Source organism: Camelus ferus, chromosome 36 (genome assembly GCF_009834535.1).
Source record: "Camelus ferus isolate YT-003-E chromosome 36, BCGSAC_Cfer_1.0, whole genome shotgun sequence".
Classification (NCBI taxonomy): domain Eukaryota; kingdom Metazoa; phylum Chordata; class Mammalia; order Artiodactyla; family Camelidae; genus Camelus; species Camelus ferus.
In genome coordinates this window covers 11,297,079-11,323,247 of record NC_045731.1, presented here as the reverse complement: position 1 = coordinate 11,323,247, position 26,169 = coordinate 11,297,079, and the positions used below count along the sequence as shown (strand labels likewise).

The window sequence follows — 26,169 nt, the reverse complement described above, 5'->3', positions numbered from 1 at the left end:
TTCTTCTTTCTTCTTCTTTCTTTCTTTTTTCTTTCTTTTTTCTTCTTTCTTCTTCTTCTTTTTCTTTCTTTCTTTCTTTCTTTCTTTCTTTCTTTCTTTCTTTCTTTCTTTCTTTCTTCTTTCTTTTTTCTTTCCTTTCTTTCCTTTCTTTCTTTCTTAATTTTAACTTTCCCTCATATTACCATGATAGTCTGCAAACTCCTGGCCCTAAACATATACATACATGGGCCAAGAATATTATGTATATATCTAATGAGCCGGATGAAGTTTTACTTCTTTTGCTTGTATTTTCACCATTAAACTCCTTATATCCTAAACACTAACCCTTCACCCCAACCATATTCTTTTAATATTTACTCTTAACAAAGCAACAAATATAATAATTTTTATTAAAAGTGTGTTCTTTTGAGGGGCACAGGGAATGATCAATTTAATATAAAGTGAATGCTTTTAATTATGAGCATCAGAGTGTATTTTACATTGATTTCATGATACCATGAAGATTAGTAGAAAAAGGAAACATGTAATTAAGCATATTGCTACAGGTATATGTAGATGGGGGTTTAGAAGAGAATCACAGAAGAATTAAATTAATAATATAAAACAGGTCAAAAAGGTAAATTGCCTTTGAAAATGCTCAATTTTTAACATACCTTATTAAAAATCTAGTTAAGAATTTGACAGCTATCCAATTAATGTAAAAAATAAAAAGGAATGAGATAGGTACTTAAATATAAGATTCAAAAGCAAAGAAAACACTAAAATACACATTTTAATTGCTGGAGGGACAACATGGTATCTTAAAAACACAATTCAAATCTTTGCCCAAGATACTCATTTTTTGCAACTTTGTGATTAATTTATATATCTGAGTTGTATAGTATGAGATTTGAAGCAGAAGATTGAACTGGGGAAAAATACTTCTTGAAACAGCTATAGATTTTGAGTAAACACATAAATAATTCAATATGTTGGTTATATTAATCAATTAGTCTATATCCATAATTATACTTTGTTTAGGATATGTATGAGTACAAATTTAATGCATTGATATTTCTTTATAACTTTCATTTTTATCTGTTCTTTCATGTTCATTGCTTCTGCATTATTTATCTGCTATATTGTTTGTTCATACAAGTTTATTTCTTATAAAGGTGTGCCTTTCATCGTCATGCACGTTTCCCTTTAATTTGGTAAATATCTCCTTTGTCTTGATATTACTTTTGCATTTTCAATATTATTTTTCTTTATATTTGACAGATACAATTTTGCCAACCACTTATTAGTACTTTATTATATTTTCTATCTTAAGATTTAATTTATATTTTAATTTAAATATAAAATTCATTGATATGAATGTATTTCAATATAGTTTTAATGATCATTTTGTTACTTCACAACCGATTGCATATTTTAGTTTTATCTTGAATTTTTAACGTCAAGAAAGTTGACACTGTCATTCCTGTTTTATAAACAGATGTTTGTTTTTATCCTCGATTCCTTGCTTCCCTCAAATCTTCAGCTAAGATCAGTTTATTTTTGTGAAGTATAACCTTTAGAATTATAGGGCATTTGGGCAGTAAATATTATCAAGTTTTACTTGTTCAAATATATCTATTTTTTATGGACTTTTAAAAAAGATTTTTGTTTGTTTTGTTAATGGAGGTACTGGGGATTGAACCCAGTTTTATATTCCCTTCCACTAAATTCAAAATTATACACTCTGTTTGTTTAATGGTTAACCTATAATTTATATTAAGCATTGTTAACATTTCAACATATAAATTTAATTCAATCTTTTGCTTTCCTTTTAGCTAACAAAGACCTTCGATCAATGTCAATGCATTTACCACTCCAATCTTTTTGCTGTTTTCATGTTTTAAAATTATGTTTTATTTAATCACAAGACATTTTATTACTATGAAGTGTGACTTGAATATAGTGTTTACTTGCTTTGTTCATGGATGTCTTTCTTTAATTTCCTTTTTTTGTTCTATTTCAGACTCCTAGCTAGAATAACATTCCTTCGGCCTAAAGTTAATTCCTTTACAATTCTGTTTAAACTTCCAAAAATTGAGAAGAAAATGGCCAACAAATTAATAGAAACATTAATGATATTTATGTAGTATTTTCACATAAAAATAAATAAATGTGACCCTTAAATATATGAAAAAAGCTTAAACCTATTTTGAAATCCTTTATTATATATAAATCCTTATAATAAAGGATTTCAAAATAATATACTGCAAAAACATTATTCAGCTACCAAATTATCAACAAATGAAATGTCTGACAACATATTCTGTTGGCCAGCCTCTAAATAATGATGCATTCTCAAGCATTGCTGATGGGAATGAAAAATGGTACAACACTATGGAGGGGATTTTGCAATACCTAATGAAAGTATACACACGGTCATCTTATAAATTCAGGAATCCTATTTCTAATAATCTGTCCAAAGATACAATGGCATAAACATAAAATGTTATATTTCATCTTTATTATACGAAAAAATTAAAAACAAGCATGTGGATGCAAGTAAAAATTCTGCTTTATAATTTTGAACTTGGAATCATGTATATATTTTACATAATTCAAAGTGAAATAAATAAAATAACCTAATATAACAATTATTAAAATTGAAAATAATGAAATGAAACCTATCTACGTATAAACTTGGTGGCATAATCCCACTACGAGGAATCATATTTGTGCAGTAAACCTACAATATTTTGGCTCTGTTGCTAGTAATGTATAGCCTGCAGTTAAAAAACAAACCTTTAGATAAATCTTAAGTTTCACATATTAAACTCATTATTTAAGTATTATGAATATGGCTATGTTGAAGTATTAGTATTCATGTGTGGGTACGTAGATATCAGTAAATTGAAATAAAATGAATTAGTTACTGTGTTCCTTTTAATGTCTTAGGAATTAAGTTTTCAAGTGGAAAAGAGGTACAATTATAAAATCTAAGTAGTCAAATAAATTTTACAATGTTGAATTTCAAGGTTCTCTAAAAAATGCATATCTCCAACTTTGTTCATTGAAGTGTCCTACAAGCAATGGCAACCCAGAAAGACAAGCACCCCAAACACCCAGATGATAGTCTCTAAATAGAATTCTGTACAATTCTTAACTGTTATCGCCACTAATATTTGAAATATTATAACCTCAAACAATGGCCTCCATTCTCTCTCTCCCCTTCTCCTTCTGGAACTCTGACTAGATGGTTGAAACCTCACACTCTGTACCTCTTCATTTATCAGTAGGCTGAGTTAAATGCATCGCTTGAGTTTCCCTGATCTTGATGATTTGAACTTATTGTCTGTAAAGTGGCCAACTTGTAGATATAAAGTTTCGAACAATTATTTGGTTTTTTTCACTGTGCACTGACTAGCACCAAGATAACTTTTTAAGAAATCCTGAAATAAGAGATTTATTTTTAACTCTTCCATCCCTCTTCTCTCTGTCCCAGGGCTAATGCCCCACAGCCACGCCCCCCGCCAGACCCTGATCGGTACCGCTCGGCCCGACTCGCCACAACCCGAGCAGCAGGAGCACGAGCACGAGGGTCCACGCTTCCGGCGGGAGGATGAGGGGCGCGCGCGCACGCGCCGATGCGCCTGCGCAGACGCGGAACAGCCCGAACTTGAAGAAGACGGGCGGGAGCCAACTGCTCCCGGAACAGCTCCTGGAGGAGGAACGCGGCCTGGGGTCTGGGCCGCCGCTTGCTGCCGCCGCCGCTGCCGTCGCCGAGCCGGTAAGGGGGAGCTTGGAGGGGGCGCGCAGGTCGGGAGCCGGCGGGTGAAGCCTGGGCTGCGCTCGCGGGTAGCGGTGCGTAGGTGAGGCCCGGGCCTCGCGACCCGTTAGGACCCTGAGGTGGGTCGGGGGCCACCGGGTGGTTCGTGGTGCCCACTTCTCCTTCCCGCTCATTAGTAGTACGGGCGCCTGTTCGTTGCCGCTTATACCCGGGGGGGGTAGCGGATGCCGCCACCCCAGGAGGTGGGAGGGCACCGGGCAGCCAGGGAGCACGTCCGACTGGCCCTCAGGCCATGGCCTGTTCCCAGGAGGCGGGTGCGGTGCTGTCAGGGTGCGGGGGCGGCGGCGGCGGCGGCAGCGGGGAGAGGGGTCTACCCTTGGGAGCCTGTGAATTTGCTCCCATCTCTCCTGCGTCCTGTCCTGGGGGCAGCTTTTGCTGTCCAGATTTGCAGGGCCTATGTTGCAGGTCATTTCTGCCCCTGGGAGATGAGGAGGTGCTGTCAGGGTGCGGGGGCGGTGGCAGCGACAGCGGGAAATGGGAGCAAATTCCCGCTCTAGCATAGGCAGCCCCAATCCTGCCATTGCTGCTGCTGCTGCTGCTGCTGAGCCCCCCCCCCGCCCCGACCACACCCTGCCTACCTCCCAGGAGCAGGCTGACAGGGAGAGATTCTTTCCAGGAAGCCAGGGCAGCAGAGGCTGCCCCCCCGGCCAGGCAGCGGGGGAGTTGGGAGGAAGTTGACTGGCTCTCCCAGGGCAGCCCCCCTCCCCGCCTCTGCCTCTGCCTCTGCTGCTGCCTGCTGTCCATTCTGGGCGGGGCTGCCCCCTCCCTGCCGGCAGCACCATCAACCACCCAAGGCCCACTGGCGAGTGGTGTGCACCCTGGTACCACCCTGCCCCATCAGCTGAGACGAGGCACTGGGTGGTGGGGGGAGAAGTGGGGGGGAGTAGGGGTGGGGGCAGGGCGCCCGGGCGAGAATTGGAACTGCGTCCAACCCCCGCCCGGGCCCAGGAGCCTGGGACACAGGGCTGTGTGCCAGCACTCTGCCCGGGATCCCTGGCTGGCTGGCTGTCGCCATGGTGATGGGAGCCCAGACCATCCTGCCCCCCGCTGGTTGAGGGGTGAGGGGGTCAGCTGGGGGTAAGGTTGCACTCCGGGTGAGGGAGGATCCCGCGGTGAGTGGGCACAGGCTGAGGGGTGAGGAATCGCTGGGAGTGGAATTGACCCGGCTGAGGGGTGAGGGGGACCATCTTGGGATGTTGGGGGTCCTGCAGTGAGGCATGAGGGGTGAGCTTGTGGCGTGGGGGCCATAGGTTACTAGCGTGGTGGAGTGTCGGGGCGGGTACCTCGGTGTGAGAGGAAGTCCCATTTCGGGGGTCCTGTGGGAGACTTGGGGGCTTGGCTGTAGGTGGGGGGGGCATTCACAGGGTTTGGGAGGGAAGGCGAGCAGGGGGAGTGGGGCTAGGGGGTGTGGCCTGGCCCTGAGCTGTTCGAGGTTTTGGTTGTGTCAGGACCGGTAGGTGATGGGATGGGGGTGTTAAGGATGGAGACCCGGTGGGGCGGGTAAAGGGATGGGCCCTCCGCCCCACTGCCAGGCCCTTGCCCCCAGCCCCCAGCCCCCAGCCCCCAGCCCGGCACCAGTCCCCACCTCCCGAAGAACAGGAGTTGCAGCCCGAGCGTCCGCGCTGCGGGCGGGAGGAGGAGGGGCGCGCATGCGCGTGGACGCACAGACGCACCGACCGGACCCGCCCGGAGCGTGTGAAAGCTGGGCGGGAGCCTAGTGCTCGCGGACCAGCTCCTGGAGGAGGAACGCGGCCTGGGGTCTGGGCCGCCGCTTGCTGCCGCCGCCGTTTGCTGCCGCCTCCCCTGCCGCCGCCGAGCGGGTGAGGGGGCGCTTGGTGGGGGCGCGCAGGTCGGGAGCCGGCGGGTGAAGCCTGGGCTGCGCTCGCGGGTAGCGGTGCGTAGGTGAGGCCCGGGCCTCGCGACCCGTTAGGACCCTGAGGTGGGACAGAGCTGAATTAAGTGAATACCTGTAAAAAATTGAAAAGTGAACACCACTTTCCTTTGTAGATCTGAGAATGTGATTTATGTTTTTGAAGATAGTCAGTTACAGTGTGTCAGTCTGTGGTCTACAGCTTAATGTCCCAGTCATGCGTGTATGTACATATATTGATTTTCATATTCTTCTTCATTAAATGTTATTACAGAACATTGAATATAGTTCCATGTGGTATCCAGAAGCAATTTGGGGTTGTTTTTTAATATCTTTTCCTAAATTAATTGACAATTTATTTAGAGGAGTTTCATTTTCACAGCAGAGTTGAGCAGAAAATACAGAGTTCACACATAACCCTCTCCACCCACATATATATACTCCCCTACCCTCAACATCCCTCATCAGTGTGGCATATTTGGTAGAAACGATGAACCAACATGGACACACTATTATCAACCAAAGTCCGTAGTTTACATTAAGGTTCACTCTTGATGTTGTACATTTGACAAATGCATAATGACATGTAGCCACTATAGTATCACGTAGAAGAGTTTAATCACCGTAAAAATCCCTTGTGCTCCATCTGTTCATTCCTCCCTCCCTCTCACTAAACTCCTGGAAACCACGATCTTTTTATTGTTTCTGTAGCTGTGCCTTTTCTAGAATGTCATTTGGTTGGACTCGTACAGTTTGTAGCCTTTTCAGACTCACTTTTTTCATTTAGTAATAGGGGTTTTTAGTTTCTTCCATGTCTTTCATGGCTTGATAGCTCATTTCTTTTTTTTTTTTACTGCACATATATGTTTTAAATTTACATATATATGCTGTTCATTATTTCTAAGGATGTTTAGAGCTTTAGCTTTTTAAATTTATATAGTTATCAAAGGAATAAAGCCAACCACAAAATAAGAATTAATTAAAAAAGATACACACACCTTGCTATTAGCAGCAACATTATTTATGATTGCCAAGATATGGAAGCATCGTAAGTGCACATGAGTAGTTGAATTGATAATGAAGATGCAGCATGTATATATATCTATATCTATATGATGAATGTAATGTAAGAAATATGTATATATATGTATGTATGTATGTAATGGAATACAACTCACCCATAGAAAAGAAGGATATTTTGTCATTTGCAGCCCTTCATTCACTTTTTTTTTTTTCACTTCAAAAGCGAGAATTTTATAACCGGCATGAACATTTCCATTACATCAAAAACATCAAAATACCTAAAAATAAACTTAAGGAAGGAGGTTCCCTATACTCCAAACACCAAAATGACACAAAGAAATGAAAAGATTTCTTGTGCTCCTGGATTGGAAGAATCAACACTATCAAAATGGCCACACTACCGAAAGCAATCCATAGATCCAATGCAACCCCCATCAAAATACTCACAACATTCCTCACAGAACTAGAACAAAGAATTCCAGAATTTATAAGGAGCCACAAAAGACCCCGAACAACCAAGGCAGTTTTTTGTAGGTCTTTTTTTTTTTTTTTCCCTCTTTCTTCTTTTTGTTCTCTTTTCTTATGGTTTGATGACGAGAGAAGTTGTAACATCTGTTGTAAAGCTGGTTTTGTGGTGCTGAATTCTTGTAGCTTTTGTTTATCTGTGAACCTTTTGACTTCTCCATCAAGTCTGAACCAGAGCCTTGCTGGATAGAGTGTTCTTGGTTGTAAGTTTACCCCTTTCATCACATTAAATATATTATACCACTTCTTTCTGTTCTGTAGAGTTTCTGCTGAAAAATCAGCTGATAAACTTGTGGGAATTCCCTTGTATGTTATTTGTTGCTTTTCTCTTGCTGATTTTAATATTTTCTTCTTATCCTTAATTGTTGTCAATTTGATGACTATGTGCCTTGGTGTGTTCCTCTTTGTGTTGACCCTATGTGGTCCTCTCTGTGCTTCCTGGACTTGGGTGACTGTTTCCTTTCCCAAGTTGGGAAAGTTTTCAGTGATTATCTCTCCAAAAATTTTCTCAGGTCCTTTCTCTCTGTTCTCTTCCTAGGACCCCTATAATGCAAATATTAGAGCACTTCATGTTGTCCCAGAGTTCTCTTAAACTATCTTCATTTCTTTTCATTCTTTTTTCTTTTTTCTGTTCTGAAGTAGCGATTTCCACTAATCTGTCTTCCAATTCACTGATCCGTTCTTCTGCTTCATTTAGTCTATTCTTGGTTCCTTCTAGTATATTGTTCATTTCAGTGATTTTATTCTTCAACTCTGTTTGGGTATTCTTTGTCTTTTCCAACTCTACTAAAAACTTTGCTCTGTGCATCTGTACTCCTCTTGAGTTCTCTGAACATCTTGGCCATCATTACTTTAAACTGTTTCTCAGATAAATTGCCTATCTCCTCATCACTTATTTCTCCTACTGGGATTTTATCTTGTGCCTTGGCCTGGGAGATGTTCCTCTGCCACCCCATCATCTATTTTTCTGTGTGTTTGTGGGCTCCTTCCACAGGCTTTGGGATTGTTGTTTTCTTATTTTTAGTATCTGCCCCTGGTGGGTGATGCTGGACTAGAGGCTTATGCAGGTTTCCTGGCAGGAGGAGCTGGTGCCTGCCCACTGCTGAGTGAAGCCTGGTCCTGGGCCTCTGGTGGGTAGGACTATGTCTAGAGGCCTTTGCAGCTCAGGAAGTCTGCTGATGGGTGGGCCTGTGTTCCCACCCTATATGTTGCTTGGCCTGAGGCTTCCCTCCAGGCTGTTGGGTGGGGCCAGGTCTTGGTGCTAATGGTCCGATCAAGATGTCAGCCTCCAGGAAAGCTCATGTAGATGAACACTCCCATAATGTCCATCACCAGCTTTTATGTCGTCTGGGTGAGCCACAGCCATTCCCCACATCCCCAGGAGACCCTCCAAATCCAGCAGGCAGGCCTGGCCCAGGTTCTTACGAAATCACTGCCACTGCCCTTGGACCTGGCGCACGTGAGTTTTCGTGTACACTTCCTAAGTGAATGGAGTTTCCATTTTCCTGAGTCTCGTGGGGCTTCTGGAGCCAAGCTCCACTGGCCTTTGAAACCAGATGTCCTGGGGTCTCCTCGTCTTCCCAATACAAGACCTAGACTGGGGAGCTTGACGTGGGGCTTAGAGCTCTCACTCCTGTGGGAGGGCCTCTGGGACTTCACAAATCTTCAGCTTGTGGGTCACCCCCCCCAGGGTGCATGGAGACTGATTATATGGTGAGCACACCCCTCCTACCTTCCTGCTGTGGTTCCCTCTTTATGTTTCCAGTTGCAGAAGATCTTTTTTGCTAGGTTCCAGTCTTTTTTTTTGATGGTTGTTTAGCATTCCATCGTGGATTCGTTGTAGTCTCGAGGAGAGGCGAGCTCGTGGTCCTACCACTCTACCATCTTGACTGGAAATCTTTTTTATCTCTTTTTATATATAGTGGTTAACATTTACAAATCTCAAACTCTCAAATTATCCTTTCTGCCCCCTTTCCCCCGGTAACCATAAGATTTGTTTACCTGTGTGCGAGTCTAGTTCTGTTTTATAGATGAGTTCAATAGTGTCTTCTTTTTCCTTTCTTTCTTTCTTTTTTTTTTCAGATTACACATATGAGTGATATCATATGATACTTTTCTAATTTAACCATCACTGGAATGAACACACTGCAGCAAATAGTTATCTAATACAGGGGTTGTCATGCTTTGTCTGTAAAGAGCCAAATAGCAAATACTTTCAGCTTTGTGGGTAATACATTTTTTTGTTAGAGCTAGTTACTCTTGAAACATTGTAGCATGAAAACAGCTATAGCTAGTATGTAAACGAATGAGCATGGCTGTGTTCCAAAAAAAGTGTTATTTATGGACACTGAAATTTGAATTTCTTGATTTTTATGTTTATAAAATATTCTTATGATTTTTTCAACCATTAAAATATGTAAAAGACACTCTTAGTTCATGCTGTACAGAAACAGGCAGTGGGCCAGATTTGGCCTGTGGACTATCATGTGGTCTATCCATAATATATGGAAAATATGTTCCTGATGAAATTGCTAGAATGCATACTATAGGAGCAATAGTCAAAGATATAATAGGAGAAAAAAAATCTGCCTGTAGGTTAAATGTACTTACCCTATCCTCAGTTGGGAAAGAAGATACTCTGGCTGGAGCTATTAGTGAAGATTTATGAAAGTAGAGGCATGGACTTTGGGAAGTCTTGACAGATGGTAGTTAATCAGTTAATGAATGTGTTTGACATATGAATGAAGGGGAGAATAAATGAGTTCAGTATAAAAATAGGTGAATAGAGTGTGATGTGGAAGGACTCATGTCATAAGGAGGATGAGGACAAAGGACAGAGAAGAAGCAGCCTCTGGGAATTCCCAATTGTTCTGCTGAGCTCAGACAGGGCTTCAAATGCCAAGCAATCAGCAGGACTGTATTTGAAAGGCAAAGAGCGCTACTGAAGGCTTTAGGACTATGGATTGCATTATTTCCTGTTCTGTTACTATCAAAGGTAAGCAAAGCCAGACACCAGTTAAAATGGTCAGGACAGATTTTAATCAGTACTATACTATTGCAGTGGGGAAGAGAGCCCAGCATAAACTGAACTCAGAAACAATTGTCAGCATCCAAGAAGTGGAACATTACAAAGGGGTCCTCAGTGTAAATGCTGATGAGGCCAGCTGGGTCTGCTGGCTGGCAAGTATTGAAGGGAGTTGGAGACAGGGGCTCCATCCTTCCTGGTGATCACATTTCAAAGGCATGGCTTTCAGGTACTTAGGAAAGACACTCTTGAGTTGTAGGAGATACTAGTCTATCTGAAAGGGACAGAGGAAGGAGTCACAGTTGTCAGGCCTTTTTAGTAAATGCTAAGGCAAATGAAATTCTCTTGGCAGCCTTCAGCTTTCTCATACAGGCCCTTTCTGGTTGGGGATTGGTTAGAGTCATTCTAAGGATGTGGCCTTCAGCTATTAGAAAACATGTTAGTGTTTAAGTCTTTTAATGTGAATTGGGTAGGGGTCAGGGATGGGCAAAATCATTTTTGTTGAGAGTCTGTGGGTTTTTTTAGGCCAAGGTTGAGGCCTCATGGAGAAGAGGATTTGGAGGAGCCTGGTGAGAATTTGATCAGGGAGTGAATCTTTGTCCTCCCATGCTGGTTTGTGTATTTGGACATGCATAAACTTCCCTGGGGGTACAGTCAGTCCAGCCTGATTGAGTTTACTGAGAGATAGCCTGCTTTTGGGTGTGCACTGTTCTCTCCCTTCCTGAAACGCCCTTGTATAGTTTTTGCTCCTGAGGGAAGCCTGCTCACCCTCTAGGCAGCTGTCAAATATCTCTTCCTTTGCGAGGCCCTCCTGCATTTATTTGCATCCCCCTCCTCCCTTCCCCCCATTCAAGCATAATGAATTGCTTTTTCTACTGCATCTCTTGTTGCTAAATCGCATGACCCTTTAAATTTACTTTCTGAAACTATTATGAAATAATAAGCAGGAAAGCACCTGCAGGCAGAGGCGGCATCTCATCTGTCTTGTATCTCAAGTGCATAATAACACTTTCGAGGGAAGTAGATGATTAATAAATGTTGGTTGACTTTTGACTGATTTTCCTCCTTTGGAATGATGACCTAATTAATATTGATGTGTCAGTTTTGATAGTGCGCTAATTAATTTGGCTTTAAAAAAATTCCTACTGTATCTTCCAATGAATGCACAGGCATTGTCTTCCTGCTTCAAGAAATTAATTTAATGTCTTTAATGTTCCAGAGTAAGTATTCATATTTGTGACTGTAATAATGCTTAATCCTATACAGATTGAAGGTGGAATTGGTCCCATGCATTTTCAGTGATAGTTAATTTACTACTTTATGTTAAGAATAAAGGCAATATGAAAAGGCTACCTACTATAGAATTCCAACTCTGACATTCTGGAAAAGGCAAAACTATGGAGACAGTAAAAAGATCAGTGGTTACCAGGTGTTACAGGGAAGGTGGGATGAAGAGGTGGAGCACAGAGATTTTTAGGGCAGTGAAACTATTCTGTGTAATATTATAATGGTGGATACACATCATTGTACATTTGGTGAAACCCGTAGAATGGACAGCACCAAGAGTGAACTCTAACGTAAGCTATGGGCTTTGGGTGGTAATAATAATGTTTCAGTGTAGGTTCACTGATTGTAACAAATGTACCACTCTGGTGTGGAAGGCTCTGTGTGGGTGTGAGTGTGTGTGAATATGTGTGTGGTAGGGGGTATATGGGAACTCTCTGTACTTTCCACTCCATTTTGCTTTGAACCTAAAACCGTTCTAAAAAGTAAACTCTATTTAAAACACATACAAACAAAAAAGGATCTCAAAATTTTGTCAGTAGGGAAATTAATAATCAAATTGTACTATATTCAAACAAGGTTATACTGCACACAGTGAAAATATAAACATACATATCAACAAGAATAAATTCCAAGAACATAGTTTTGGGCAAAAGTTAAAAATTACAAACATATGTATTATGATACCATTTATATCATTTTACAATATGAAAAGCAATTCTGTAATTAGTATTAGAATATAGACGTGTAATATTGTTGTGAAAAAGTGCCCTTGAATGAGAAATTGTAAATTCAGCAGAATGGTTACTACTGTTTTGGGGAAGCAAACAGAATAAAATCAGGGCTGGGCACCCACCTGGTTGAATTCACTTATGTATGTAATAATTTGTTTTTTAGTTGAGTGTTGAAACATGGGTGTTTATTATAATACTTTCATATTATTTTGTACTTCTGAAGTTCTCCATTAGAAAAGAGTTAATGGAAAATGATACTTTATTTGTAGCCAGAACATTTAAAAAACTAATCAGTAAACACTCAAGTAATTAATCTGGGAAATTCTGATGTTATGAATAATAATTTTTTGTCTTGTTAGATTTACATTTTCAAGGTCATGCCTTAAAAGCCTGCAGCAGAAATTGCTTTACTGGGAGTTACTGTCATTCAGGGTTTAGTGTGGGGATAAGACAGTCACCTTGGCATTCAGGAAGATGGGAACAGAGAGGAGCTAAGGTTAGTAGCACTAGAGAACTACACTGCAACTCTGAGGGCTCACTGGGGGCGGTTTGGACTTGGTGACTGAAGTTTGCCACCAGTCTTTCAGTTCATAGGCCTCGATTTGCATAAAACATACGCCCTACATTGAGTGTCAGGATTTATCCCATCTCTCATTCTCATGGAGATGCTGACATTCCGTGCGTAGCTTTCCTCTCTGATTTTTCCATTGTCTCTCGGTATTTTTTCAGTACCTTGTTCCAAGGAGCTGCTGCCAATCAAGTGCACCTGAAATGAAGCTGACTTGCTTTCCTGGGTGAGTCAGGATAAGCTAAGTCATGCTTTTGTAAGAAAAAAAAATGAGCCCCCCTCCCTCAAATCCCAGTGGTTTAATTTGTGTGCATGCCGCCTGCCCAATACTGATTACTTGTTTGTCAAAGAGAATCAGTTTAACAGCGTCAGAAACACCAGAATGGTATTTATACCCATTGGGGCTTACAGGGCATGTGGCCAGGGTCCATTATTGGCATAATACCTGTTTCTCAGTATCTTCAGCTGCAGAATGTGTGAGGTAATTGTACTTACCTTACGCTATCATTATAATGACTATAGGAAATAAATAAAAAGTTCTTTGAACAGCATCCTCTGTAAGTGTACAGTAAATGTAACCAGTGGTTTTTACTGTTTATTATTATTAATTAGGATGCCGTTCAGTTGTTTTCCATCACTGAAGAAAATTACATGTGAATAGATTCTAAAAATGAGTTTGGATAGATTTCTAGGAGAGTTTCTTTCTCTTAAAGTTAATTACAAGTCAACATAACCTATAAACAGTGTTGTGGATTTTATATTTTCAGAAGGGACAGAGTTTGAGTCAGTTTGGAGATTTACTGGTTTTCAGTTAGAAAGGATTCTCTCTCTTTCAAATTTCATGTGTTCTGTGAATTTTTGAATGGTTGTTAATTATTCATGTAACAAGTATTAATTGAGCACCTAGTAAATTTTAGGCTCTAGGGACTAAATGGTGAATAACACACACTCCCTACTGTTGTTGAACTTTCATGCCTGGAGTGGAGACAGAAAATCTATCTTCATTTACATGTCATAAATGGTATCTGGGTACAAGATGCTAATGGAACCCACAGGAAGGTCACCTTACTCAGTCTCAGGGTTTTGGGTTCAGTGGTGCCTACGTCAAGCCCTGAGGAATAAGTGCAGTTATCTACAGGGAGGACACAGGGATCAGCAGAGCATGGCTATACAGAAAGCATGTTTACTGGATAGGTCGCCCCGCTCTTACAAGCTCCGTGTGTTTGAGTTGTCTTCGGGTGTGCTCTTTGTACAAACACATTTAGTAACAGACTCACTTCTCATAAATACAGAGCTTACCTACTATGTGAGACGTATTTTTAGGGTTTAGGTCAGTTTTCTAAGGGTAATTGAACACATTTGGAATGATTTTTGAATGGAATCAACTTTTGACATACGGTTTTTAAAATATTGACATCTTATATCCATCGAATACATTACTTTTCATTATTATTTACTCAAGGAGTTGACTGCTTGCATTGAATGTCCCCCATTTTTACTTTTGATGAATAAAGTGAAATAGGTAGTATTAATAAGCAATAAATTAAATAGACTAAAATCAATAAGGGAGTAAATTTACTAGTACAGTGTGAAATAATGACTCTCCTTACATATCTAAACATAAGAAATGGTGAGCCCTGTGTTCTAAACATTTGTTGCAATTCATGTTTAAATTTTTTTGTTGTTCATTTTTGGTTTAGAGATGCTCTCAAGTAATTTTCCACCAGTGCTAATGAGTGTACTGTTAGCAACTTCCAGATCTATCAGAGTTAAGTAACAGGCTTTTAGGAATAACTTTAATACTTTTTTCTTACTTGCTTAATATTTGATGAATAAAAAGTGAGTTGAATTAAAATATAAATATTACTGACCTTAGGTGGATGAAACTGATGACCCATTAATGTTTAAAGTATGGGTTGATGGTCAGGAAATCTTACTTTATTAACACAGTATATATTGATATTGCTTTGGTGTGGGAGGTACCTGGATTGGCAGCATAGTATTTGTATTGTGAGGTCAATTGATGAAATAGAATGTAATACAACTTAAAATACTGAGCCGCCTCTAAATTTCAAAAAACTTTTACGACTTTAACATCATAGTAGCTGTATATTTATTTGCTGTCTACTGAGAAAATGAAACATGACTAAAAATACTATTATGAATTCAGAAACACTATTATATATTTAAATAAAATGTTTTATTCGATGAGTCAAATTTAAACAAAATATATGCAATTGCTTATGCATACACAGACATATATATGGATAGACAGACATTTTCAGTGTGTAAATCATTCAGTATCAGACAGTGCTTCTGGAATATATGGTGGTTTCACTTATTCTTTCTTATAATCTATAATCCCAGGCTCACAGGTTGGCAACTTCTGAATTATAAGTTGAAGATTTCAAGAAGAGTTGATTAACCTGGGGCACAAAGTCTTTGTGAGAAGAGTTAGTGAAATAGTATTAGAGTATAGGATTTTTTTTTTTTTTGGACAAAGAAATGACTTAAGTAAAATTTTCTTTTAGAAATTATATTTACGTTTGAAACAAAAATGGAGGGGGAAAGCCAGAAGAACGGAGGGAGGATTACTTCCTATAAGTACTACTTCGTATAAGTATAATGTGATGAAAAATGTGATCTGTCTTAGTGCGAGAGGGATGGGGTCCAGAAAATTTGGAGACCAAATCATAGGAGCAGACCTTGGTGATACATTTCACATTGCCAGCAAAATTCACATAAAGTTTAGATTAAATTCCTTAAATCAGAGAAACATAAGATATGTTTTAGATAAGGTAAAGAGACATTGAGGTATGGGTTATCTGCATTTTAATTATTGACAGTGCAATAATCTATAATATATAATTAATATCATGTAGGGTTTGATGGTACTATAACTTCTGGAATAGTTCATGCATTGTAATGTAACATTTTAATATTCTTTACTGCCTCAGATTTCCATGAAAGTTGCCTAAATGTTTACTTGAGATCTTTTAGTAAATGTGATAACTTTCCGTGAAAAGGAAAAAAAATCAATGCCATGAAATTCATAGTTTTGTTACGTTTAAAGTCACTTCTTTAAATTCATTCATTTAATAAAAGCTTTATTGAGTGCCTACTATGTGCTAAGCAATGTCCCAAATTGTGGTGATAGAGCAGTGGTTGAGACAGAGTTCATCTGGTGGAGAATGACAGAAAAGAATTTAGTTAACAGTTAGTGATCATACTGTGGAGGATAAGGTGGTGGTACATGGCAGGATGACTCCATTAGATTGGTTTGGTCATAGAAGGCCTCTCTGACTATTGAATAGACAGAAGGAAGCAGCCATTGGATGTATGGAGGAAGGAACATTGTAGATAGAAGAGATGGTGCAACGACTCTAAACTGAGAATGAGAATGGATTGTTCCCAGATAAGAAAGAGTCTGGTTGGAATCTAGCAGGTGAAGTGGGCAAGTGACATGAGATGAGGACAGAGAGATCGACAAGGGCCAAATCATTAAGGGCTTTGCAGGCCAGTATAAAAGATTTGGGTCTTATTTTAAGTTCAATAGAGAGCTATTGGGCAGTTGTAAGCAAGTGTGTTACACAGTGTATGTTTCTAGTTTTTGTACTGGGAGAGAGGGTTGGAGAAGATGAAAAATGACAGAGATTGAACTGGGTGGTAGTCAAGGCAGTAGAAGGAATCGGGTTCAGAATCGTTACTGCATTGGATATGAGAGGTAAGGGAAAAAGGAATCAAAGATTTTTGGATTTGAGTGTATTGTTGAGATGAGGAAGATGGTTGAAAGGCATAGAGAAAGGAAAACATTAATATTAAGTGTACTCTTTTGATTGTGCTGGGTTTATGATGTCAAGTGGAGATGTCAAATAAGCAGCTTAGTCTCAAGCACTAAGGAGAGGTCAAGTCTGATGATGGAGATTTGAGAATCACTGGGTTATATTATGGCATTAAAAACCAAAGGCTTGGGTGAGAACTCCCTGGAGGAATTTGTGGTTATAGAAGAGAGAGAGGCTTAGGTCAAGCACTTACAACATTTAAAGGTAGGTCAGAAAAGAATGGCTCAGCAAGGGAGACAGTTTTTTTTTTTTTTTTTTGTCTTCTAAGAATATAAAAATCTTTCTTAGAATCTTTATTCTCTGAATAAACTAGAAGACTATTCTGTGAGTTTAATAATGCACAAAGCCATTGGGTACTAAAATGTAAATACCATGTACGGTTGAATTTTAATGGTAACTATTTTGTTACTGCAGAAGTTGAAAAGTGCATGATGAACACAAAATCACACTTTTGGAAATTATTTAACAGATGAACATATTTGGGAAAAGTAAGGAATGTAAAAGGAGCAAAACAGTTGTGAAAAAACACAAACGGTAAAAGTCAAGATATTATAGTCCTATTCCTTATGTGGGAGAAGAAAGAAAAATGAAACTAATAGAAAACTCCATCCCAGAAATACCTGAGAGGAGGAAGGAGGCTGACGTGCAAAGAAAAGGAGGGAAACATAAGAGAAGGTAAAGCTATGAAGCTGGTCCATAGATTAAAATAATTAGAGGGAGGGCTGGCGGTAATCTTTGTGCGTTACCCCAACAAACTGCAGGAACAGGTAAGGCATTAAACATGGTGTGTTTTAACACCAGGTGATGACTTCTGTGAAAGTTAAAATCACCACCTGCCATTTCTATAACAGTCTACCTACAGAAAAGTAAGGTAAAGGTGGGTATTAGGTTTCAAGACTTCTAAAACCCAGTAAGACTAGGTATTTTAAACAATTTAAAAGCTTTTAGTAGAATCCCATCAATTGGGAGCATAAGGTACTGGTTTCATTCAGTTAAGTTTGAAGACGTGTAGCCTCCACCTGAAATGTCAACAATAAGTTCAGTTTTGAAGTTTCTTTTATTTTTTAATATGTAATGACTTTAAATTTAAAATTAAAATAATTTTAATTAAAGTATAGTCAGATTACAATGCTGTGTTAGTTTCTGCTGTACAGCACAGTGATTCGGTTTTATATATATTCCTTTTCACATTCCAATTTTTAAGTTTCTTAGTTTAAAAGTATTCTGGAACTCCTATTGAGAATTTTACTGTGAGAGAGTATTCATAATACCTTGGAAGCCCTCAAGTATTAACTTTGTAGTTGGCTTCCTTTAAAAGGCCAGAAAAGAAACCATTTTTCTTTACAGGTTTTAACACAAGTAACAGCGCTACTTCTGACGCATTTGAGTCCTCTGCTCCTTCAGAAGAAAGGCGGCCCTTCCCTTAACCAATCAGACGAGTCCTTGCGGTCACCTGACAGCGGACACGCGTTCTCATGGGGGGGGGCTCTGCCGCCTTCTGGCCGCCGGCGCGGTGCTCGCCTCAGATGTGGAAAGACCAAGAAGGCGTGTCCCGACCTGGGGAGCGTGCGGATTCTGACAGGACTGTCGCCGGCGTTGGAGGTGTTGCCGCAGTCGTGGATATGTGGATACGCATTTCCCTCATGTTAAAGGTAAGGGCGGTGCCGGAGGCGAGGGCGGTACCGGGGGCAGAGGCGAGGAGCGGTGTTCTGGTCTCTACAGATGTGGTGAGCGGAAGCGCCGTGGGGCTGCTGTGGCTCTGGCTTCCATTCTCCTACCCCGTGTTCGGGTTCCCTCCCCCGTCTTCGGGTCCCCTCCCCAGTCTTTGGTCCTCCCGCATCTTCAGGTCCCCCCCAACCCCTGTCTTGGGACCTCCCCTCCAGTCTTCGGGTCCCAGAGGGCGCGGCCTTCCTGACCCGGGCCTGGCCGGCTTCGTTCCGCTGGCCCCCCAGGCCTGCGTTAGCCTCAGAGGAGGTGCCGCCAGCGCGCTCGGGGTGAGCGGGGCCAGCTTTCTGTTCGGAGGACGGAGGACGGTTTGGTAAGAGCACTGCGAGCTCGTTTTGTGTCATGTGTGAGACTCTGACGGACTGGTCAGTACGGGTATGAGGGCCTCGGAGACACTTCTCGTGGGCAAAATGGGCAACATTTAAACTAGTGTTCCCTTAGAGTTCTGATTTTGGTTGTCTGGATCTACATAGGTTTTGCTCTCAGCTCGGAGTTCGTCGTAAATTTTGACTTTTTATTTTTTATTTTTTTCCTTTTCTATTTCCTCCTCTTTGTTCTGCTGGTGGAATTGAGTTATCGTTGACTAGATAGTTTTTGCCCGCTTGTGGCTTTCAGCAGGTGACCTGCTTGTGTGTCACTAATAAGAATCAAGGTGGTGGAGGGAGCAGTTAAGCACCCAGAGCCCCTGCGCCGCTCCTGAAGGGTCCTTGCTGCCCTGTTAGTGTGTAAATTCTAGAGCTGCATATTTCAGCCTAAGGCCAACTTTGCTTTCAGCCTCTGGCAACATCTGTTTCTGCTTTCAGGACAGCACATCTTTGTCTCAGTAATGGAAACCGTTACTGCAGTCCAAATATTCAGTACCACAGGCTGATGATTTTTTTCTTCAGATTTCATTTGTTGTTTAAGTGGCAAAATTCGGTTGAAGCATCCAAAATAGTTATGCCCAGAGGATGTTTTCTTGAGAAGAGTGGACATGGTGTAGATAACTTTAAATGGTGTAATATGATCTTAAGGACTTTTTTTTTTTTTTTTACTATCTCCAACAGACTGAAATTTTCCTACTTTTACAGTTCCATATTTATTACTTATCTTTAAGCTTAGATATGATTTGAAAATTGCATTTTAACCCTCCTTCTCCTCCTATTATGTTTTCACTGCAGTAGCTCCTTATTGCCTGAAGTATACAGTCCTTGGTCTGACACCTGTCTTGTCTGAGGGCCTGTCTCTCACTCTCTTTCTGAGTTTATGCTATAAGCCTCAAAGAGGAAACTCTCTGCTGTACTTGATGTTCCCATATCTCTGCCCCTTTGGGTACCATTCCCTTAATTAGGGGGACCATTCCCTCTTAGAGGGCCAGGGAGGCCCAGGCCACTTCCAGTTATGAGATTTCTGGTATATTAAAAATGAAAATCTCCAAACTAGTTTCTAAAAGTTTTGATATGTCTTAAATACTTACACTTAGCCCCTTAACATCATTAATATTGTTAACCTCAAACCCAATGTACATACAGATTTACTTGGAGACAGCATCTCTGAGTATGTAACTGTGAGGCCCAGGCCAGAGGGTCCTACTGGCTTCTCGCATGCCTCACCCTACAGGAATCCCACATCTGCTGGGGAACTACCACCTGTCCTCACAGCCCAAAACAGGGAACTCTGTTCCAGTTAGGCTGGCTGAAGTGATCTGTTCTCCCAGTTCTTACAGCACTTTGATTACAGTTCAGCTGGCGTTTCCAAAATACTGACTCACAGCATTTTGTGGATGTATTTTACCTTTCTTGATAACAAGCCCCCTTGGGATGGGGATTGTGCTCTATTAATATTCAGCACATGCTTTACACATAGTATATTCAGGGAACCAGGATGAATTAACAGATCTGTTTATCATAACATGGCATGAGCTTTCACCTGAATTCAGTAGTAAAAATATAAGCGCTGGTATTTTGAGTCATCTTCTGATGGTTTAGTGAAATCCATATGGTTTTACAGGTTTGTATGTGTGTGCCCTTGTGTTAGGTCATTGAAATAGGAATATTTATGGAATAACTTAAAATATATTTTTAAAGCTTATGCTCCTTTGATTTTAAAGGTTGTGTTAACTCCTCCACATCCTTGTTTATTGAGTACCCTGCTTGGTGCTGGGAGTTCAGTTGTGAGCCTGTGTCAGATAACTTACAAGAGGCAGCAAGAAAAAGACACTCAACAATCACATTGTGTAATGAGGGCCATGAAGGAGAATGTGTTTTGTTATTTGTGGAAGCAGATGGCATATGATTAATTTGTAAGTAGTTAAAGAGTTTTAGCATATTGGAAAGAAATTAATTCAATAAAGGCATCTCAGCCGGGATTTGACAGGCCGAGGTGAAGAGGATGTTGTGAAGAGGCAGAGAGCTGGTTGAGAGGAGGAGGTGGAAGAGCCGGTTGTTGCTAAATCTCATGCATCCACTGGCAAACTTTCAATCTTATTGATTGGAAAAATTATTGATAAGATAATGGTATGTATGTCAACTGTCAGAAACTTCTTTGGTCTTGTTTTTAAGAGAAAGAAAATGAAACCCCCATATTTGCTGGTGCCTTGAGGTTAGCATATTTAGGCAGAAGAGACCGTTGGAGTTGAAAGGCCTGTAGCGGGAACCAGGATGACTCTTCATGCTGTGACTGCCCTTCATCTAACTAGGAAGTCGGATTTCTGGGAAGGTTCTGGCACAGTTAGTCTTTAAGAGCTTAGGCAACCATCGGCATTGGAAAGTGTTGTAGGAACACTGTAGGAGTGGTGGTGATGTTTACTGAGATGACTCCAAGGAAACAGGTGGTTGTTCTCAGAGTGTCTGAAACTCTTGCAGTGGTCAGGTAATAGTGAAATAAGCACAGCGTTTGGTGTTACTCATCGTTTTGTTTTTCTTTACTTATCATTTCAGAACTCACGTATTACGGCTCTCAAAGATACAAAATATGATATTCTTTTAATACATTTGTTTTTAAGAAGGAACATCTGAAATTGGCAATATCTGAATTTTGAAGGAAATTTATTGGCCTCAGTTTTGATACCTCTTGGGCAGTATTGCCATCTAATGACTGTTACATCAAATTGTAGATAAAATTTCCCAAAGAACCCTATAAAATTAAGACATCAGTCCAGAAGATTTTACCTATTTCATTGTCAAAACAGTGTCACACCGTGATATGTAGAAAACTTAAGCCTCTAAAACAAAATAGTCTGTTTTAACAAATAAATGTATGATAGTACATTCATTTATGTGTTTTCTTTTTTACTTGAAGTATTGTTGATTTGCAGTGTCATATGGCATAGTGATTCAATTATAAATATGCATTCTTTTTCATTATAGGGAATTATAAGATACTGAATGTAGTTCCCTGGGCTGTATATAGTAGGACCTTGCTGTTTATCTATTTTATGTATAGTAGTGTGTATCTACAAATCGTGAACTCCTAATTTATCCCTCCCCACCTTTCCCCTTTGGGAACCTTAAGTTCGTTCTCTTTGTGAGTCTATTTCTGTTTTGTAAATAAGTTCATTTGTATCAGTTTTTCTGGATTCCACATATAAGTGATATCATATAGTATTTTGCTTACTTTGTCTGGCTTACTTCACTTAGTATGACAGTTTCCAGGTTCATCTGTGTTCCTGCAAATGGCATTATTTTTTTCTTTTTTTATTGCTGAGTAGGATTCCATTGTATAAATACACCACAGTTTCCTTATCCAGTCATCTGTCAGTGGACATTTAGGTTGTTTCCATGTCTTGGCTATCGTAAATAGTGCTGCTGTGAACATTGGGGTACATGTATCTTTTCAGATTAGAGTTTTTTCCAGACATATGCTCAGGAGTGGGATTGCTAGATCGTATGGTAACTCTATTTTTATTTTTTTAAGTAATCTCCACACTGTTTTCCATAGTGGCTACACCAAACTGTATTCCCACCTACAGCATAAGGGGGTTCCCTTTTCTCCACACTCTCTTCAGCATTTCTCCTTTGTGAACTTTTTAATCATGGTCATTCTGAATGGTGTGAGGTGATTCATTTGTGTGTTTTCTGTTATTGGCTTAAGTAGTAACTCTTAGAATGAAGCTGAAAAATACATAATATCAAATATAAACTCTAATTTTTTTTGACCAGTCTCTTAATTTTTGAGGGACGGGATTGAAATAGATGTTGTCTATGGACATTTCCAAATCTGTGATGTTCGGTTAGAGTTGCCAGGAGCACTTACGTGTGAAGAGTCACCCTGAGCCTGAAGTGATGCCTCGTTTTGCCTCCAATGCAGCACTTTGTCCTACGGCAATAGCAGCTTGCACGTGGATGCCGCCTTCCAGCAGACCCTCTGGAGCGTGGCCCCCATCAGCTCAGGAAGTGAAGCAGCCCAAGGTAAAGACACCACAGCAGTGAGGAGGCTGTTCCCTTGATGCAGAGTTGACAGTCATCCCTAATGATGATAGGGATGATGATAACGAGCAAATGCATTAGAGCTCTTTGTGTCAAAGTAGCCTATAACGCAGATGCGTGACATTAAAGACTCTCATGTAAATTGTTACTTAAAAGTGAAGTTTGTGTTAAGATCTGTCCTTCCTTATTTTTACATTTCTGTTTATTTGTGTGTATTTTACACGTGAGCTTTCTAGGGGTTATTTTCTCCAATGTTCTGGCCTCAGGATATTGCTCATTTAGGCTAATGTCGAGATGTCTCATCCTCCGGGGTGCGGGACTTAGACCCGGAGCACAGTAGTGCCTGCGCTTCAGGGTTTCCAGGGAAATAGCTCTGTTCTGATCATTCTCACTTAGATGGTCCAGAATTGAGCCTATCCAGGCTTGTCTGTTCAGTGGAGGGTCTTTTGAGGCTACAGTCATGGATTCTAGACTTGGGAGCCCAGGGCTCAGAGATAGAAGGCAGGTGGCAGCACCTGTGTCTGCGATTTTTCCCAGTTACCTAAGCCTCACTAGGCTTCTGGATCTTTGACTATGAAAATAGAAGGCTGAACCAGGTGATCTGTCCATCTGTCAGCATCTGACCATGACTGTTCCAATGTGACTGGTTTCGATCTTTCCAGGGTATCTCATCGGCAGTGACGTCCTCAGGTTGCTTCATGGACACATGGACGAGTGCCTCACTGTCCCCTCAGGAGAACATGGCGAAGAGCAGCGGAGGTTGGTACCTGAGCCCAGAGCCTGGAGCCTCGCACCTTCTTGCCTTGACACAGTTCCTTAAGTTCAGGATGTGTCTCGTCAGGCCATTTGCATAATAGAAAGTGGGCCACTAACGTTATCTGTCCACTAAAGTGATCCATTTGCTAGCCTCCTCTGAAGTTTTTACTCATGTTATGTTTTGATTCCCTGTCAATAGAATTGATGAAAATTTTTGTCCAATTAAAACATGGTAAGAAGCATTGAATGAAGTAAACTAAGTGGGAGGAGTGAAACATTCAGCTACTTAAAACCTCATTAAATGTTCATTAGTTTCAATTAGTCTTCTTTCTGGAATGTTCAGTCTCATACTCAGTTTCAAAATCAGAGTTCTCAAATGGCCCAGAGGTTCAGGTCCTTTTTATGTTGTCTTCTATTTACTGACATAGAAGATAAAATTGACCACTGTCCCTAGTAGTTTATGTGATTTTAATTCCTCTCTCATGTTAATCTCATTTGGCATTGGACCAAGACTGCAGGGGTCTGGATCATGGGGGAAAGTGCACAAAGTGACTGAAAAAGAAGAGATTTTTTCCCCCAGACTTAAAAGACATTCTTATGGAGCAAATGGATGCCCATAGGGGGAAAAAAGAACAAAAAGAAAAGATCAAAAGAACCGCAGCCTAAGCCTCACACTTTATACAAACCCTAATTCAGATGGGTCATTTGTGTAAATGTAAAACACAACACTATTGAACATTTAGAAAAACTCTTGGAGATCACAGTTTTAAAACTTGACATAAAAAACATGTCCATGAAAGGAAAATATTGATAAACTGGATCTCACCAAAATGAGAAAGTGTTGTTCTGTAAAAGCCCCTGTGAAGAGGATGAAGTGTGAGGCCCAGTGGAGAGGGAGGCAGTGGGTCCTCGGGAAGTAAGCGGTACATGCACAAGCTTTGGTTTCCTTAAAGCAACCTTAAGGGATTGGTACAGAGACCAGTTTAGGTTTAAGTATGTACATTACTTAGCATCACGTCTGGCATATTAACAGCCTGTTGTAATGAGAGCTTTGGAACTTGGGTGTGTGTGATGCACATCCAGAGAAGTTTCTCTTTGTGTGTGTGAGACTGTTCTGTTGATATTTATATTTTTCTGTCTCACCATTTAGCAGATTGTTATATTAAAACATTAAAATTAATGGGTTCTTACATTTCTTCTAAATGTTTTAAATATCTGGAATAGAATTTAGAACTTCAAATAACCATATGCATGTGTTGAAATATAATATATTAAACTACACCTGAACTCATAGCTGAGTGCTTCTGTGGACTGAAATTAGATGGGTAAGGTGAATGTGTTCACTGGAGGGAGGGGAGAGGGAGAGAAAGAGAGTGAGGGAGGGGGGAGGCAGGGAGGGAGAGGAGAGGGGAGGGAGAGAAGGCCAGGGGGAGGGAGAGGGAATGAACGGGATTAGAGGGAATAAAAGAGGAGAGGATGTGTTTAAATCAAATGTGTATTCAGATCACTGTTGTTATTATTTTGCTATTTTTATTTCCAGTTATATTCTCTCCTACCAAAAAGTATAGCTTTTACTGTTTATCCAAAGACTTCCCATTTGTTCCTCTCTTTAATTGGCTTGAATAAATAGAGTCCAAGAATGAAAAGTTAACATTTTGTTTTGTTTTGTTTTGTTTTAACAGAAGTGTTCACTACGAAGTTGGTGCTGTATCTGTTCACGCACGTTCCCTGTGGAGGCTGGAGACACTGAGGGTTGCGTAAGTAGAGCTTGGTGCATCCCATGCTCTGAGGGTGCAAAGTGCTTCTGCTGCTCTTGTGCTTTTATGTAAAATGGCCACGCTGATGGCCAGCTTAAAGACTTAAACATGTAGACAAGACACTATAAACCTTTTAGAAGAAAACATAGGCAAAACATTACCTGACATACACCTCAGCCATGTTTTCCTAGGGCAGTCTACCCACACATTAGAAATAAAAGCACAAATAAATGCACAAATGGGACCTAACTGAACTTACGAGCTTTTGCACAGCAAAGGAAACAATAAGCAAAGTAAAACGACACCCTATGGAATGGGAGAAAATACCTGTAAATGATTTGACTGACAAAGGCTTAATTTACAGAAAATACAAACAGCTGATAAAATTTAATAACAAAAAAAAACCCAATCCAAAAATGGGCAGAAAACCTAAACAAGCATTTCTCCAATGAAGACTATAAATGGCCAATAGACACATGAAAAAATGTTTAATATCACTAATTATCAGAGAAATGCAAATCAAAAGTACAATGAGGTATCAGCTCACACCAGTCAGAATGGCCATCACTCAAAAGTTCATGAATGATAAATGCTGGAGAGGGTGTGGAGAAAAGGGAACTCTCCTACACTGTTGGGGGTATGTAGTTTGGTGTAGCCATTATGGAAAATAGTATGGAAATTCATCAGAAAACTAAAAATAGACTTACCCTATGATCCAGCAATCCCACTTCTGGATATGTATCCGTAGGAAACTCCAGTGCGAAAAGATACCTGCATCCCAGTATTCATAGCACCACTATATACAACAGTCAAGACATGGAAGCAAACTAT

General features: G+C 40.5%; 1 protein-coding gene and 1 long non-coding RNA gene across 5 annotated transcripts in view; both read left to right on the top strand.

The window, feature by feature from the left end:
* The window catches only part of LOC106729438, a 121,926-nt gene that overhangs the window by 20,991 nt on the left and 74,766 nt on the right, over positions 1-26,169 (top strand). For 2 of the 4 annotated variants that reach the window (XM_032474331.1, XM_032474327.1), the window contains exons 1-3: positions 3,474-3,763; positions 23,488-23,584; positions 25,264-25,338. In XM_032474331.1, coding sequence (XP_032330222.1) covers positions 3,484-3,763; positions 23,488-23,584; positions 25,264-25,338 — 452 coding nt within the window. In that variant the 5' untranslated portion in view covers positions 3,474-3,483. Of the gene's footprint in view, positions 1-3,473; positions 3,764-23,487; positions 23,585-25,263; positions 25,339-26,169 lie in introns of those variants that run through there. The other 2 variants (XM_032474333.1, XM_032474332.1) reach the window with 2 other exon arrangements.
* On the top strand, positions 14,091-21,750 carry LOC116661787. Its single transcript, XR_004317751.1, has 3 exons — positions 14,091-14,101; positions 20,100-20,105; positions 21,270-21,750. It is a non-coding gene; the product is annotated as an uncharacterized LOC116661787 (long non-coding RNA).